Below are 18,344 nucleotides of genomic sequence, written 5' to 3'. Positions count from 1 at the left end.
CGGAGGAGAGAGAGGGAGAGAGAAGGGAGGGGAGAGAGGGGGAAGGGAGGTAGAAAAACACAGACCAAAAGCAAAAATTCCCCCACTGTTGTGACTAGTAGGGGTAGGTAGGGGTGTTTCTCCTGTGATAGAGTTTGGCACGCCGGGAGGAGGGGCTATTTAAACCCCCGTCGTGCAAAATCTACCGGGGAGCCTAGCTGAGTCAGGCGGGCCTGGGCTTCTGCAGCCCCGAAGAGAACCCACCCCAACCGCGATAGACTGGACACCCGGCTATACACATACAGTACCTTGAAGCCAGTCGGGCACCAGTCCACGAACTGAATGGTCCGTTTGGTCTTGATGTTTGCAATGGCGGCGTTCACGTTCTTCGGCACGACGTCACCTCGGTACAACAGACAACACGCCATGTACTTCCCTACAAACAACAGGCAAACTCGATCAATACAACATTTGTAAAGCACAGATTGTCACAAGACGTCCTTCCTTTAGGGTACGGATTCGCATGCTTGCGAGTTAAGATCTCAGTCACGTTTGGGATTGTGTTCTCGCTGCAAAAGCGCCACCTACATTGGCTACAGAAGCAGAACTCCAGTCAGAAGCTCTGAGGAAGGTGTCTGATAGACACCGAAATTTCTGTTCTTTTCAACATTTGAGTGTCCTAGGTGTCTATTCTCTGATATCTCCCCCCCCCCATTTTTTTCCTTGACGCTCCTTCTTTCCTCCTTCAACAATAACTCAGTGTTATGGCAAAACTTACAATACCAGCTTTGTATTCCTGTGATTAATCAGCATTTTTTGACTGGATCTTTTATTTGCCCTAGCGCAATAGTTTGGGGGTCTTTAGAGGATACCATCCATAAATTAAATTAATGTCTGCTATATAGCTGTCCTGGTACTCACCGTGCCGAGGGTCGCACTTGACCATCTGGTTGCCCGGTTCGAAGCAGGAGGCTGTGATCTCACCGACCTGCAGCTGCTCGTGGTACGCGCGCTCTGCCGAGATGATGGGCGCGTACGTGGCCAGCGGGAAGTGGATGCGCGGGTACGGCACCAGGTTCGTCTGGAACTCCGTCAGATCCACGTTCAGTGCGCCGTCAAACCGCAAGGAGGCGGTGATGGACGACACCACCTGCCCGATGATGCGGTTGAGGTTGGTGTAGGTCGGGCGCTCCACGTCCAGGTTTCTCCGGCAGATGTCGTACAGCGCTTCGTTGTCCACCATGAAGGAGCAGTCGGAGTGCTCCAGGGTGGTGTGGGTGGACAGGATGGAGTTATACGGCTCAACCACTGCTGTAGACACCTATAATAGCGGGTACAAAGTCAGATGCACACCGTTCACTTAAAATGTCATCCTTTTCCCTCATTTCGAGCCCTCAACACAAGTTACAATTAACAATAGACAGTGTAGAGGGGAACTGACAACGTGGCGAATATATTTCAGGCATTTAAGCAAGAAGCTGTAATATTAGCTGATCCATCCACCCATCCATCCATCCACCCGTCCGTCCATCAATCCATCCGTCCGTCCATCCATCCATCCATCCATCCATCCATTCATCCATCCAGCATCCATCCATCCATCCACCCGACCATCCATCCGTCCGTCCATCCATCCATCCGTCCGTCCATCCATCCATCCATCCGTCCGTCCATCCATCCATCCGTCCATCCATCCATCCATCCATCCATCCATCCATCCATCCATCATCCATCCATCCATCCATGCATCCATCCACTCATGCATCCATCCATCCATCCATCCACCCATCCGTCCGTCCATCCATCCATCCATCCGTCCGTCTGTCTATCCATCCATCCATCCATCCATCCACCACTCATCTTCCATCCATCGATCCATTCATCCATCCACCGATCCATCCATCCATCCATCCATCCACGCACCCATCTAATAATTGTCACATCACATCCATTTTTTTTAATAAGATGACGTGAGTATATCTGACCTGTGGCGCAGGATAGATGGAAAACTGTAGTTTCGACTTCTTTCCGTACTCCACGGAGAGTCTCTCCATGAGGAGCGCGGTGAACCCTGACCCGGTGCCGCCGCCGAAGCTGTGGTGGATGAGGAAACCCTGCAGACCGGTACAGTTCTCCGTCTGGTGACATGCACACAAGGAGGGCGTATTTAGAATAAAAACTAAACTGATTTTTGACAGAATCTCTCGGTCTAGATCATTTATCCGACCCAAGTGGTGTGAACACGTGATTTCCCCACGTGTGACGTCATCACTGGGTCAGAGGTCGTTGGAAGTCGGTACCACCCCCCACCCCCGTCCCAGGAGGGCATATTCCTGTCATTCATGAAAATATGATCACACCTAATGTCAACTACAAAATACTGTTTTGAATTAACCGTAGGACTCTGCTTCAATACTTGTCATACCAGCTTTGGAATAAGAAATCGGGAGATGAGAAAGAAATGTTATTTTGAAAAAGACCTTGGAATTCAATGAACAAAAGTATGCTAAATTAGAACATTTTCCCGTAAATTGATGAGATAGAATTAGGCAATGAATTTACAAAAGCTCTATAAAGATATTTCACGGAGGTATGAGATATTCGAACTCTTCTTTAACAATGTGTACTCAGTCTAATCCCAATACTACGTGCATTACATAGACTCCCCCGAGGCGTCACCAAAAATCCGCTAATGAGTGAATGACGACCTTGCACATTTTTGCCACACCTACATATAAGTACAGGTCACACCAAAACACGATGAACAGATACAGTTAACACTACACTAACAGATACAAAAAAAACAGTATTGTATGAAATCAACTTCTCTCATTTCAGTAATATGAAAGATATACCTACCAATTTCCTGACTCTATCCACCGTTTGGTCGATGATTTCTTTCCCGACGGTGTAGTGCCCCCGGGCGTAGTTATTGGCGGCGTCTTCCTTCCCAGACATGAGCTGTTCGGGGTGAAACAGTTGTCTGTACGCTCCTGAACGGATCTCGTCGATCACAGTCGGCTCCAAGTCGACGAACACAGCCCTGGGCACGTGTTTTCCCCCTCCCGTCTCGCTGAAGAACGTGTTGAAGGAGTCGTTCTCTACGCCCAGGGTCGTGTCACTCGGCATCATGCCGTCCGGCTGGATCCCGTGTTCCAGGCAGTACAGCTCCCAACACGCGTTACCGATCTGCACGCCAGCCTGGCCGATATGTAAGGACACACACTCTCGCATGGCTGTTTAGAAGTCAGCGGAGACTAGGAATAAAAACTTGATGAAAATCTGTGCGACGTGACGGGACGACAACCCGAGTCTGGGAACAGCCAAAGTCTGGGAACAGCCAAAGTAATGCTTGAAGTAATTATCTCACCGCCCAATCACGTCATCCGTCTAGCTCTGAGTCATGACTGACCTTCAACAGCATTTCTGTGACGTGAGTTGTGGTTACAACTAGAGGTGGTTGTTCGGTCTTACAAACACATCCTCAGACCTGTTGTTCCAAACATACAGCAAATACACAAACTATGACTGAATATGTGTAGCTACAAACACGTACACGTAGACTTGTGCGCATGAAAGTCATGTAAAAACTAGAGTTCAGAATTTGCACTGAAGCGGCAAACCCAGACACTCGCCTCACTAGTCCCAATTACGGTCAAATGGCAGAGTTTACCAACGGTCACAACCACGATCCACCGACATTTATGATTCTGTAATCATTTATACGTTGAAACGGAAACACACTTTTTACTTAATTGTACCCTTCATATATATCAAGATGAACGCCAAGCGCTATTTATGTCTTACAATTAGACAAGATAAGAATATGTCAAAGCAAGAAACCGTCACATACTTGATGTCATATAGGAATTAACGTATGTTGCTGTTGTTGTTGTTTAGTCATCCTCATTCGAGGTGAAGCATATTGGACAAAATATTATAGTAGTTACGTTTCCATGGGTTTTATAAAGAGAGAAGAAAGGTAAGTAACAGACATAATAAATAGAATGGAATCACATTAATGTTATACTTAACGTTAGAATGTTGGGTTTCAGTGTTTAATACTATATCTTATATCCTCTAGACCACATATGTGCATTTAGCCCATATGGACAAGGATATGCAATAAAGATTTATTTATATAATGCAGATTAGGTCATCATTATCACGATTATGTTTCTGACGAATTTTGACTACAAACAACCGTAGACGGAAAACAAATATGGCGCCTGTATGACGTCAAATTCCAACATGGTAGCACCAATGGACGCCAGCAAGAACAAAACAGTTTTGGCCTTCAGTCAACACAAATTTTTCACAGTCTCTATACTTTTGGTAACTTATCCCAGCCGTACCGGCGTTAATTGAGCGATAAACAGACCAGAGTGTGGTGGACGTCTTCCCTCAGGCACTGGTCCAACAGGATTTTTGTCGGGTTTAGCATGGAGGTAACCTCCATGGGTTTAGTGACCGATTTATGTGTGACGTCACGATGTGACGAGATCCTGTCGGTCGCCTTGGGTACTGCAGATCTACAAGATGCAAACTAGTAACTGTTACACAGCTACTGCAGCTACATATTATGTAGTTATTACGCTGAAAAGGGGGGTCACTTCGTAGGGTCGTGACATGTTACTCATTGATTCAAATCACGTCCTGATGTGCATTATCAGCATATCATTATTAATAACAATATCAATCTAAGCTAATTTCAGCCTTTATCCTCTTCTAAACCTTTCCACAAAAATACCCATGAAGTAGACAAAGTCGTGGTGTTTGGCTGTCATTATTCTTACTTTATTTGTCAGCATATTTTTATTTCTAAATAGCGTAAAGAAATGCAGAACAACAGTAACACATCAATTACTGAAAAAGTTATTAAAAATAGCAATTATATTAGCACAACATTGCATTATACATTAAGAATATTTGAGCTTTCTAACAAAAGTTCTTATTGATATATTGTAAGTATAAGTGGATTCCATAAAGTTTTTTACTGCATCGAATATGATCTTGTCAAACTTGATACAAATTTAAAAATGCTCTGATATCATAGTAATAGTTTCTTAGAATAGACTTATTGTATCGTTCACATTGTCATTGTTCCCACACATTGTATCATATACACCTGTCGAGTAATAAAGTTTATTAATTTAAAGTCTTTTTTTACTCTATCCTTAAAAAAGATTACGTTCAATGTTGTTGACTGTAAATTAGGCTTATCATTGACATTTTTTGCTTTCTTCTTATTGAGGTGTAAATTATTTCTCTGATGAAGACAAGACAGTCCTGTTCTCAGCATCTGGCATGTTTCATTTTTTTCCATTTCATAGATTTTCTCTTCAGCCAGTCGCCTCAATGAACAAACGTGCCTTGAAATGACACCATGCTACCCTATAACAGCAACGTTAAGGCTGTTAACGTCAACGTTATATGCACATCAAATCAAAGTGACAAAAGCAATGCATTCTCCAAAGAAGGTAGAAATGCACACGAAAGAAAAAGTGAACTACACTTTGGGATCATTTGGGGAAGCTGACTGGGGTGATCTTGCCGACCTGGACCGCCAGACCAAAAAGATCAAAACCAAGATGACGACGAAAACCACAGCAAGCACTGAACCAACGATGGCCCCGGTCGGCGTACCGTTGGTATGTATATAGACCGGCTCGGGGATGAACTCGAGATTTGCCGTCACGATGTTGGACGGCTGCGCGCAGTTGTCGGCTTCGTCGCACATGCACAGGGCGAAGACGAACGTGACGTTGTGGCCTCGGTCTGGCACCAGGATGACGATGGTCATGGCGGAGCCGGGCTCCGGAAGTGACGTCAGGTTTCCCTGCAGCACTTGCGACTGGTTGACTGAAGCTGAGCCATAGAAATCGTCTGCGAGTTGGTCAAAATCGCGGCTGTAACGGATGTCAACATAGTCGGCTGGAAAAGAGAATGATATACATGTATTAAACGTTATACATGTTGTGGGCAAAAGCATCAGATTGATGCCTGGTTCCATAAGATCATTATGATAACATCCCTTCCCTCAAACGATTACTTTCCTTTTCTTTTTGGTAAGCAGTAAAGAGTGGGTACAGGAAAAAATACAATTTTTTTATTTATTTATTTATTTATTTATTTCATCATAAGACAGCTTACATTAGCTGTTTTCCAAGGGGGCCCAGCAAAATTACACAAGACATTGTTACATACAGTAAGACAAGAGTGGACAACATACAGTAAACATAAAAGTCCGATGAGTCAAAACAGAGTCATAGTCCTTTACTCACAGTCCTAGCCGTTCATGATAGATGAATTATAGGCATCTTATTCTTAGATAAAGCAGAACGCACCTGGGCCTCCCTGGTCGAAGTCGTCCCCTAGTGCAGTACAGTTCAGCTTCACGGTAGCGTTGGCGAAGGAAACCTCCACGGCCGTCAGGTCATCCACTCGGGACGGCGGCAGGATGTCCTGCCCAGAGATACCACCGCTGGGGACCCCCTGTACCTGACAAACGCCTCCTGTTGTCATCCTCTGGAATTGCTCCAACGGTTCTTGCTGAACGTTGTCCCCCCAGGTACTGTTTCCTACAAACAAAGAACCAAGCAATAGTAAAGAAAAATAGTCTGATATGGTTCTGTATCCCTTAGGTAACTAAGCCATATCATCTTGAGTTTCTCATTTCTATCAGGTATATCATCCATGAATGATATCAACCACATTGACGGAACAAGTAGAATATATATTGGAGTTATGAAATAAAGACTGAACTTTAAGTTCCAACACTAGATATAGAATTGGGACTTATCCCAAATTTTCGGTTGACTCCATCAACCTTGTTCACTGAATGGACCCGTCTACCCAACCTGAACAGAGACGAGGGGCGACACAAGTTATCTGGCACGTATGACCCGCTACTACGGTCGCTTGTCTCTGACGTCACGTTCCAAGAGTAGACGGGTTCATTCCGTGAACAAGGTTGATGGAGTTTGAACTTAAAGTTCAGTCTTTATTTTTATAATGATTTGTATGTACCAACACAGATGGACTTTCATGATATATTGGAGTTGTATGTTTTGTAAACTGTTGCAATGATACCAAATCAGTCAGCCATGGTCGTTGTGTGATTTCGAAAAGAGCATAATGTTTACCTGGGTCTATCGGAAGCGCACCGTTGCCACGCCCGCGGTTGATGACGATGTACCCGGCACCCCCCTGGGAGTTGTTCGCGTTGACGCTGAATCCGTAACGCCCGTTCGCGGTGAAGCGGAAGAAGTATCGGGAGTAAATGCCGTCACTCTTCGTTACGTCAGCACCTAAGAGAAAAATGGGACCACAAAAGTGTTACGTTTCGTGCCTTGATATAAATGACAATGTGTAATACAAACACGGAGGCCCGTTGACCCATCGATAAGAGTAAGGCAACATAAATATTGTATGACGTCGTTAAACCTTTCTCACATCGCAACTGCATTGTGTTCTACTTTTTGTTAGACTTCTTTCCTACCAAATCACAGCTATAGCTAAAACTGACTCACCAACACTTTACATTGATCAATTACACTTTTTCGGAATCTCATGACATGACTGCTGACCTGTTGGGTGATAGCAAAGCTTCATCGCAAGTCGTTTTTTTTATTCCAACATGTAATCACCAGACGTGGTGACGACACACTCAGGTTTTTTCAGCTTATATTAATGCCGCCACCAACACAGGGGACAAATACATGACATGACAATACACATTTACACCTGAGCTAAGTGGTGGAGCTAAGTGAGGAAAGTCGTGTTAAGTGCCTTTCCCAAGAGCACAACAGCGGTGGCATGTCAGGACTCGAACCCGGGACTCTCAGTTCCGAGTCGCTCACTCTGCCGCTACGCCACACGACCCCACGAGTCAATTAATATCATAAACTAAAGTATCGATATCAATGAATTCCAAGTCAATCAGAACACAATTGTATAATTCTTTTTAAAGGTATTTACCTGCGCCGTTGTCCAGAAGCGTGATCTCCTCTACCTGACCGTCAGGCTTCTCGATGAAGGCCGTTACGGTCGCCCCAACGACAGGTAGGTAGCCCTTCCGTACGGAGGCGTAGACCCTGAGCGCCGTGGGCTGGGAGGAGGAGTAGTCCAGGGACACGGCACTGACCTGTGCGGTCACTTTGATGGGTTCGGTGTCGTTGACGGCGTTGGACGTCACAATAATGGTGACGTCCTGGTCATTGGGAGCAGTGTTGGTGATGTTGAAGGCCCACTTTCCTGGCTGGAAGTTTTAAAATACTAGTAAATGCAATGCCCAAAACGAGCTACCATGACCCATATGGTATATGCATGCTCTCACATTTGTAGTTTTGGTACGTACCATGTACGTGTAAAAGTGTATAGATTTGTTACGACTTTTTTTTTGTTACAACTTTATCTTTTGGATATATTTTTTCTGATCCTCGTGCCCTCAGTGGAAAGCGGCAAGCAGAGGTCGATTTGAGCTTCTAATTAATTAATAAAGAATGGTTTAAACAAAAAAATAAGGGGGAAGCATAGATGTCTTTGAAAAACATAGATAAATCCAACAAGGGTGAACTGAACATTTTGTTGCAAATCGGTAGCAAATAAGAAACAAAAACATTGTCAAAAATTGCAAATAAAGTTGCATTATGTTGAAAATAAGCTTTAACGATCACATAGGAAATTACATTTTTTGAAGAAGAGCTAGATCCGAAATAATCACCAACTCATAACAGTTACTGTGTTTCTGAGATGTATCCATACCGCTGCTGTGCCCGGGATCTCAATGGTAATGGTGTCCGATGTGACGTCATAGATCGGGTCTCCCTCGGTGATGACAGGGCCAACTGGAGGCTCCAGCGTCACCCCGGGACGGCGTCCGTCCAGCCAGGAGACAGAAAACGTGGTGTCCTCCCCTACACTGGTGTCCACATACACATGGCTGGAGTAGGTCTCCCGGCCGCCGATGGTCCTGTCTTCGCTCAAGATCTGTGGGATTATGATAAGTAATATTTCAATCGACGTGAATGTAATAGTTATTGGGTGTTAACAGTATATCATCATATAGCAAGAAGCCGTCAAACAATTAGAAGGCTCCATTTGCCTTTGGTTATCAGACCGTAACCGTAACGTCAATTAGAATAACCGACCACTTTCTGGATCGTACCATTATATATGGGATAGGGCACTGACAGTAGTGTTAAGACTTGTAGCATTTATCTATTAAGAAACGTATTGTAGTTTATTTTGAATCATTTATTTCAAAATACAACAAGATATAAATGAAATTTAAACAGAAAAAGACTAAAAAAGTGGCACTGATCCAAAATCATGTGGAAATCGCAGATGACTGCCTAGATGATTTGTTTTACTGTCAATGATATCTTGTTTTTAAGTAACATAGAATTTTTTGGCAATGGAGGGATTTTAAAAAGGAATTTGTGTCAAATAACTGTGTCAGTTGGATAGACTATATATCTATAATAACGTTAATTCCCCGCCTTATCCTCGGTCCCGGTCAGGTGTGATAACAACCTCATACAGTGCCCCGTTCGCTACGCTCACTTGATGGTTTATTCGGTGGTTATCGCACCTGACCAGGGATTATATCTCACCATATACACCTCGGGGCGGAGCATTAACCCTTTCATCTACCAAAAACCTTGAGACGTTCCATTAGCACATCAACTGACGTCTTTGAAGTGTGTGTGCAAGTCTTTCTTCTCTAACCTTCACTCCTTTGGTTCCAGCTTTTTCTTCGAACGTGGTGGTGAACGCGTTGTCCAAGGCCGTGGACTCGTCAGTCCCGGAGACGAACGACGAGCCTCCAGTCTGTTGCGCCAGGTTCTCCAGCTTGTCATCCGCGCTTGGACCAATGGCAATGGTAGAGACAATTACTCTCTTTGTAATAAGCTCTGGTATCACGACGCTGATTCGTGGGTTTTGGTTTTCCCCTCCGTCAGTGACAAGGAGAAGGACGCCCCCTTGCGGCGGTCCAACAGCCTCGAGTGCCTTAGAAATGTACGAACGGGAAACAGTAAGTGAATATGTGCATTGACAGAGACTACGTCACCTCAACATCTACCAATCAACGATATCTGGGCATTTTTGGCGACGCCTAATGGGCGAGCCTAATGGTACAGTATTGTGTGCAGTTTTGAAGAATTCTAGGAATTGTGTACACAGGAATTTTGTCCACAGGGATGGAATGTCCACAAGAATTGTCTCACAGGTCTGGAATCTTGCTGGCACACATCTATGCCCACAGTCCTACTCAGTGAAATTCCGGGAATCCCTTGGGACATTTCTGACCTACTTTCACAGAAAGTGGGGCAGGTTTTCCCAGAGACTTGCTACCTCAAATTCTATTTTTGAAAAACTCATGACAGACCAAAATGAGGCTTCCCCAAAATCATGGTAGTGCCGTATACAAACAATAACCCTACCAGGCAGCAACCACCGTACGCGTCGCCATGGCGATGTATGTTTTCATTACCAATCTTGTGTGACGTTTCCTGTCATTGAAATCGAAGTACTAGTCTACCGTATTTAACTTTCCATGGCCAATGGTCACATTATTCTATCATCTACCAACGTGAAATCTCCATACTGTTAACCTTTTAGCTTAGTTCTATAGTATTGGCACTTTGTGGAATCAACGGTGTTCCTAATGCTAATTTGTCTCTGGCCGCATATGGATATAGGACCTCATTTTAATTCAACATGCTACATGTACCTGGACGCCTGTTCGAAGACCACAGCCAATGCACGTGCTACCCCTAGTGCTGGTGGGAAGTGCGGCAATTAAGCTATTGATCACAGCCTGGGAGGTGACACTGAAAAAGACAGTATTTTATTTTAATTCCAAGACTATTATTCTTTTTGTATTCTGCTGTCTCTCGAATAACTTTGAAACTATATATATGCACTTGCATTATTGGATCACATTTGAGTACACATTTTATGCCATACCTGGTGTTTCGGCCCGTGTGATAAATATAGAATACAACACGGGGTATTCCGTATCGCCCGAGGTACCAGCCCGACAGCGCGTCGGATCGCCCGACGGCCGAAGGCGGGAGGGCCGGGACCGAGGGTGATGCGTGTTGTATTTCATTTATGTCATTCCCACCCACGAAAACACGCCTTTTAATGCGAAATGAGCAAAATCCCTAAAAAACGCAACAACATCAATTCCAACGTCCGAATTTTGCATTCGAATTTTCTAAAGCGTTGCACGCGGTTAGGGCGAAACGCGTTCGAATCGTTCTATGGAACATTTGGAAGGGCCGGGCCGTACGCGTTAAGAACCCCCGGGCCGTACCGCTAGTTATCACACGGGCCGGAACACCCGTATCGAACGTAATCGCGGCCCAGGTAGGACATAACTAGCGGTACGGCCCGGCCCGGGTTTCCAAATGTTCCATAGTGCGTTTCGCGCGCACCGAGTGCGCCGCTTTCGAACGTGACGTCGAACACCGAATTCGGATGTTTAGGGAATTGACGCCGTTTGTTGTTTAGATACACCAAATTTTGGCACATTTCTCGGGTGGGTATGACATAAATAATACCCACGGGAGAGTCCTACCCCTCGGTCCAAGCCCTCCCGCGGATCGGATCTCCCTTCAGCGCGGCCGTCCGACGATCCGACCCGCGGTCGGGCTGGTACCTCGGGCGATTCGGAATACACCGTGTAGTATTCTATATATATATGAACCAGCAAGATCTGTCTTTCGAAGAAACCAGACCGTACCTCACTACCCGATGTTTTATTGAAGCACTTGAAGAAAAGGTGACCACGCCCACCGAGGTGCCGAAGGACACAACACTGCGGATGAACCTACTCGCCACTTGAACCAGACGTCGGAGCGGTTCCCCCTGATAAACGATAAACGCAGGTTTTTCTTTTTTTTCTTCTTTTATATAATATAATATGTATGTATATACTGTGTGTGTGTGTGTGGTGAAGACATATTGTGCTCTCTGGTGTTTCGTCTTTTTCTAGGCGTTTTTTTTTCTTAATTTTTTTTTTATTCGGGCTTTTAAGAGTTCATAATTTGGGACTTTCTGACTGTTTTTTGACTGACACATTTAAAAAAATGTTTTCCCTTGTGTTTCTCCTTGCTCCAAAGCAAATATCGACCTTTGTAGTTTTGAAAATTAAATTTCAAAAAGAGATTTAACTTTGTATTATGTTGCCAAGAGAAACAAATTTGTCCTTGGATACTCACATTCATGCTCGAAGACACATCCAGCACCAGGACTATACTGACGAAGTCGCTCTCCTGCAGCAGGATGAAGTCGGGTTTGGTAGATTGGACTGCCCTGGGAGGGTTGGCGCCGTTCGCGAAGTCCTGATGCTTGTTCATGACGTCCCAGGTGCTCTGACCTTGACACATGACGTTCTGTTTGTTGGGCGCCTCCCGGTTGTGGTATGACAGAGGGTCACCTTCCGGGTCACTGTGACAGAAACCGGTCACCTGCAACATAATACATATTTCAATTCTCTTATTGTTGTTGGACAAGTCTATTTATAATTATAGCTATGAGCCCTGTCGAGACCATTTGTGGTGGTATAGCATCTGGAAAGGTACATGTACAAACTTAAGGAATAATGTTTGACAAATTACTGAATTTTGTACATTTTTTTTTTGGGGGGGGGATTCGTTTTGAAAAAAAAAAGAAGAAAAAGGTTTCTACAAAACGTTGAGAAACTCACTTTGTCAAGGAAATGCATGAACATGTAAGACGCAGTCGCTTGGTTCGATTGCGGACGCGGATAGAAACGGCACTCCGGCTCATAGACTCCGGTTGTGGGGTCAAGCTGACAGCGTGCTCCGGTCACCATGTTTCGGTGGGTCCCGTCGACTTTGGCGGAACAGCGGGTCGGTTGGACGCCACCTACCGATGGGCGGTAGAAGTGCGGGTAGGACTCTCCCGAGGGATCTTCGTAGCCGTACTCGTCGAAAAGACCCCAGCGGAGATGGCCCCACTCGTGAACAAAAGTTTTGCCTGGGGAATACATTGATGTTTTATTTAGTCCCCCATTTTCTGTACCGATTTGTTTTTTAATAGGAAAATAAAGGGAGCTGAAGACACAACACGTTTCCTACAATCGCAGCAGATGGCATTTTGTTAAGTAGCATTTCAAATATTTTTTTAAGGACATCTTGATTTGATTATATGATGACATATTTTGGGAACCCCAAAACTGATGCGAGTGGGTGAATAAAAAAATGTTTGGCAAGAAAAAAATTTGCCTTCATTATGAAATCTAGTTGGTCATGAAGGTTGAACAGAAGACTAAACACACAGAGTAATATTTTATTGGCATGGTGAATAATAGACTCTTCATTTTCATTCCTTCACATCGTCTTTTTTTCCCTTTGGAATGGATTTTGGCATTCTGTGATATGAGTATCGTTTTCCAATATTTTTTTTTTAATTTAAGGCATATAATTGCTCATTTTGCAGCTATTTTGTACGATTTACAATATGGTCGAAAACTTTCTTTTGGAAACGGACGAAAATTCATGCGCGCGCAATCAACATGACCTAATATACATTGCAGGCTTGCTAAAATCCCCATTTTACTACACTTAACAGATTTGTGACGTTAACAGTGAAATGTAACAGTGGTTACAGTTAAATGTGTTAGTCTTTAGCGTACAATCTCCAGCAAGTATAAGCAGCGTGTTTATTTTCGTACCATTAGGGCCCCAGGTCGTTACTCCATATTCCTTTTCCACCACGTATTTAGGGGTGAGGTGCATGTAGTCTCCTTCCTCTCCACATCCTCCCTTCTGCTGCACATATGGATTGTCCCCGTATTGAGGGTTCGGCAAGTCCACTCTGGAAGAACACAGATATAGTTACGAATAGAAAAATGTAAATATTTTTCAATAGGAGTGGGTAGCGTTGCTTCAAACATACTGTAGCCCAGATGTTCATTTCTGTACATATAAAAAAATACGGCCTACTTTCAAGAACTAAACAACAAAACAAGACCCCAACAAGCACTCTACAAGCATTCATTTAGTAGGTAATACGTAGAGGTATATATACTTAAAATTGCTTTAAAAACATCTTACATTAGTATTTGTAGAGCTCCAAACATAGAACAAATGTTCATTTCTGTTCACTTTCTTAAATTTGGCGTACGGGACAAGCTCACAGCCACGTAACAAAACCCCAACCTCTACAAACATTCATTCGATAGGCAATGTACAGGATAATCTGTAACACAAATATTACTTAGATTACAGATATTGTATCTTTGATATGACTAAAAAAAGGTATCGTAGAAAAGCAAAGCAGCTCAGGTTTTGTTTTGCTAAAATATCCAGGAGTTTGCTTGTAATCCTGTCCTCAACTTTGGAAATTTTCATGTTTGTCTTGTTTGTTTTTCATGTTTGTCAGCGGAAATGAAAAAAAAAAACTCGTTTGGCCCGTTACCATGGCAACGATCGGTGTTGACTGGAAAGAAAGCTTTTTTGAGATAGTGTAGGTCAAGTACTATTACTGTGCAAAATATGAGCCCAATCTATTTTTTCTTACCACTGCCACCATTGTTTGATATTTACAGACATTTGCTCTTAAAGAACACCCCGGCGACATATGCCCTAAGTTTTATATTTTTTTTCATAATTCATGTACGATGATATATTCTAAACCAATGGGAAAATGAGTATAAATTTTTCATTAGATGTGCAAAAGTCATTCAAACATCCTTTCTTGGGGCATCCTCTTTTGCAATTGCAATTTGTTTTGTTGACAACTATACTGCAAATATACTCCTGAGTTATAAGTAACCTGTTTTCTATGGGCCTTCATGCATCCTTAAAAATATTTTCCATGGCGATCGTAGTACTGCAAAATGTGCACACCCCTGGTGCGTTGTCAAAAAACACCAGTCGTGGAGCGGAGTTTGTTTTTAAGTCAAAGTACAATGTACATGTACCTAGACAGACATTAGGTAATCTGAGGCCAAAGAAGTTAACCAAATATAACCCTCATGCTCAATCAAACTAGGTTAACCCAAATGTATACTTGTCTGTAACTGTCGGTTCAGTTTGAGGTCAACATATCAAGCTAAGGATGGAATGTGGTCCTACAAAATACCATGAAGTTTACAAACCGAGTTAAGTCGTTATCATGTTATGACATCCACCGAGGCAAAGTCTGCCGGTGTCACAGCGATCGATCTCGCCCTCCCGTGATTTCGCCCTCCCCGCTAGTGATTTGGTCCCCCCCACCCCCACCTCTCCCACCCCCCCCCTTAGCGATTTCGCCCCGCACCAAAAAATCAGTTATTTCCTCGAAAACTTCCACTTAAACATGTCCAAGTACACAAATTTGTTGAATAATTCTAATCATAGCATTTCCTTGTATTTGAGGAATTATGTTGCATGTAAACACTCTCAAAACTATTTTACCAATGATCAGCTCATATCCTGTGTTGTTGAGATGCCTAGTATGCAGTTGAGCATAGCAAAAGGGGATATTTCAACCAAGGAGGTTACTTTCTTGCTTCAACCGAACCTGTAATAATATCGTAAGAATTGTTAATCAAATTTGTGTACCTGCCATACCTGTGGTACGGTGTAAAAGAGTAGACTAACTAAGGGGTGGGAGGGGGGCGAGGTCTACGGAGGCGGGGCGAAATCGCTAGCGATCTCCCCCCGCCGGGAGAGCGAAATTGCTGGGGGTCGAGATCGCTGTGACACCGGTCAAGATCTATCCGGCAGCAGGTAAGATCTGCTTGGAGATTTTACCCATTTCCTCAAAATGCAAATCTTCAGTCCAAATGAAGAGTCGGTCCTTAAGATGGGCGTGGATTTCTTAATGAAAGCAACTTTAAGCTGGTGTGTTACGTCGAAGGGCAGTTATACCGGCTATACAGATACAGATACTTTTTTTTTTGCCAAATTTTTAATTCGCAAGGTCGCATCATATTTGGGGTTCCCAGAGGATGTCATCGATATAATCAAATCAACACGGCCTTAGGTATACTAAATGGCCATCATTTATACCAAAAAAGATCGGAAATAGATTTCAAATATTTTCTTCTTTAAAAATACAAAATGCGAGTAAAAGTGGATTTCACCTGATGTTAGCCCGGTCGAAGGTCTCGGTCCCGGCGGGTTGGTACTCGGGTTTTCTCGTCCATGTGTTCGGGATGAGAATCTTAATCTCCCTGAAGAACGTGCGGTTGTTGGTGGCGACGTACAAGTCTTGGGACGCCTCGGTCAAAATCTCCTAGCGAAGATAAAAGAGTGGTTTTGATTTCAGTCTGCACAGCTACTATCATTCGTTTGTTGTACGTATGTGTGTCCCAAACCGTGCCTTGGCATGGTTTGGGACACACGGCGCGTGTCAAACAGTGCCTGGAGCAAATCCACATTCTGGGACACGCGGGGACTGTCCCGAACCGTGCCTGATCGGGCACAGTTCTGGACACATAAGGGCCTTGTCCCATTCCGTGCTCTGGGGGCGGAGCTTAGTGTTTTGTTGTTTAACTGTTTTAACGGCCGCCATCTTTGTTTTCGTCGGGACAAAAGTAAGAAGGATTCGGCGTAATTCGCCTGGTCCCGCCAATCACTTCCGGGCACGGTTCTGGACAGTCAGGCTGTGTCCCGTTCTGTGTCCGCTCAGGCACGGTTTGGGACACAACAGCGTTTGTTCATTCATCGCGTGCGGGCCAAACTGAATCCCAGTTTCAGAAATGAAAATGGAGTTACTGGCAACTCAGCAAAGCGTTTCATGAACTACTGGTATAATGAAATTTCGCAACAACGATCACCGCGTATGCTGTAATACATCTGCCAACAAATACCATGTCCAGAGGGAGCATGATACATGTATATCAAAACCGGAAGGTCTGATGCAGTACCATTGAAACCCGCTAGGGACCCAAAATCGCACTTACACTTTCTTTCGTTGACACATGGCTACCCACAGTCCAAATTACTCTCCAAACAGAGGTTTGGGTTTTGGGTTATTTTTGGCGTGTTTTCAGACTTTCTAGAGTTGGGTTGAAAAAATTCCAGTGTAAAAAAAATGAAAAAAGCCTAAAAACACGCCAAAAATAACCCAAAACTCTACAGGAGTACTAGTAATTCCTAATATCATACAGATCCAGTCATGCCTTCTGGAGTAGCCGAGGTATCAAAAAACTAATTCTCTAAGACATCCATTTGCGCAAGTTTTTTTTGAAAGTTAACTTAATCGAAATACTATACAATTAATTGGCTCCGCCCATGAATCGTCGCAAAGTATTACATCAGCCCATTTTGTACATTGTACTATTTATTAAGATCGTAGATAATTGAGCTGGTGGTCAAACAAAGTCTACGTGTAAAACGGTGTAAATCAATACCAGACTTTGAATAACTTTTGTTGTAAATGTTCAAAACAGCAATAGTATTATGAAAACACGTATTCTATCTTTTTTCAAAGCATCTCAAATAAAAAAAAGATTGTATGTAACGTATTGGTTGTGTCTGCTTCCAATAATTATGGACACATTTATATCTTTCACTCATTCTGGGCGCTCAGGCCAGCTTTGTCGAAAGTACTTGTTTTCTCTCTTTTTCGTAACAAAGAGTGTCCGAATTTTGTTATCCCAGTGGCAGTGCGGATTGTGGTAACCACTGCAACATTGTACTTTTTCATAATCTGTTTTATGTCGTATATTAACTCATGGTTAGCACCACAATTCTTTTTTTTGGGGGGGGGGGGATACAACAGCTATAGTCCAATACGGTCAGTTGGTTCCCTTAAAGGACGAGGGTCTCGTCCATTAGTAAGTTATCCTAGGATTCTGAAACCACAAAGTAAATCTGTAAGAAAATGTGCCGCACAAACTGTGCACGTTGGGTCGTGTGGCGCAACGGAAGAGTTCTCGACTGGGAACCAAACGGTCCCGGGTTCGAGTCTTGACATGCCACCGTTCGTGTGCCCCTGGGAAAGGCACTTTACACGACTTTCCTCACTTCACTCAGGTGAAAATGAGTACCCCCTGTGTTGGTGGCGGCATTAATGTAAGTTGAAAAAAAAACTTGAGTGTGCCGTCACCACGTCTTGTGATTATTTGTTGGAATATAAGAAGAAAAAAAACTGTACACAAACTAACCTCTATCCTGTCCACAATCTGCTGGTCTTCAGGGATGTTTTCGCTAATGGCGACCAGCACGTCCGTGTACTCGTTGTTCTGTAGTTTAATCTCGTTCGGCCGGGTGAAGACGGCTTCAGAATGCCAGCCAAATGCGGACAGCAACACTATCCAACATAAGGCGGACATCTTCGCCGGCCGGCCCCGGCCAGGGAAGCGCACTGTACTAAACTAAAGCAGGTCTCAACAA

The 18,344-nt window shown here is 43.8% G+C and overlaps 2 protein-coding genes across 2 annotated transcripts in view; both read right to left on the bottom strand.

The window, feature by feature from the left end:
* Window positions 1-3,306, bottom strand: part of LOC109468313 (tubulin alpha-1C chain-like) — a 5,092-nt gene extending 1,786 nt beyond the window's left edge. Inside the window, exons 1-4 of the mRNA XM_019766562.1 lie at window positions 2,839-3,306; window positions 1,965-2,117; window positions 901-1,300; window positions 288-415 (exon numbers count right to left, since the gene is read on the bottom strand). Coding sequence (XP_019622121.1) covers window positions 288-415; window positions 901-1,300; window positions 1,965-2,117; window positions 2,839-3,213 — 1,056 coding nt within the window. The 5' untranslated portion in view covers window positions 3,214-3,306. The remainder of the gene's footprint in view (window positions 1-287; window positions 416-900; window positions 1,301-1,964; window positions 2,118-2,838) is intronic.
* Window positions 3,307-4,960: 1,654 nt separating this feature from the next.
* LOC109468316 (epithelial chloride channel protein-like) lies at window positions 4,961-18,344 on the bottom strand. The gene is made up of 13 exons (XM_019766564.1): window positions 18,116-18,344; window positions 16,088-16,239; window positions 13,691-13,833; window positions 12,701-12,993; window positions 12,213-12,461; window positions 11,735-11,859; window positions 10,718-10,817; window positions 9,712-9,993; window positions 8,746-8,970; window positions 7,960-8,239; window positions 7,125-7,289; window positions 6,327-6,560; window positions 4,961-5,913 (listed from the first exon to the last, which is right to left on the bottom strand). Exons 1-13 carry the CDS (start codon window positions 18,281-18,283, stop codon window positions 5,489-5,491), a joined length of 2,841 nt encoding a protein of 946 aa, XP_019622123.1. The 5' UTR covers window positions 18,284-18,344; the 3' UTR covers window positions 4,961-5,488.

The sequence above is a fragment of the Branchiostoma belcheri genome, unplaced genomic scaffold, assembly GCF_001625305.1.
Source record: "Branchiostoma belcheri isolate BF01 breed outbred unplaced genomic scaffold, Haploidv18h27 scaffold199, whole genome shotgun sequence".
Taxonomy (NCBI): domain Eukaryota; kingdom Metazoa; phylum Chordata; class Leptocardii; order Amphioxiformes; family Branchiostomatidae; genus Branchiostoma; species Branchiostoma belcheri.
Note: the sequence above shows the minus strand (reverse complement) of the source record. Positions and strands in the feature narration are given on the sequence as shown.

Excerpts from the sequence above, each read along its gene's own strand:
- LOC109468316 (XM_019766564.1), bottom strand. The coding sequence starts at position 18,283 with ATGTCCGCCTTATGTTGGATAGTGTTGCTGTCCGCATTTGGCTGGCAT. Across the intron at positions 11,860-12,212 it reads ATGTGTCTTCGAGCATGAAT|GGGGAACCGCTCCGACGTCT; the intron begins GTGAGTATCCAA and ends ATCGTTTATCAG. Across the intron at positions 9,994-10,717 it reads GTCTTCGAACAGGCGTCCAG|GCACTCGAGGCTGTTGGACC; the intron begins GTACATGTAGCA and ends TACATTTCTAAG.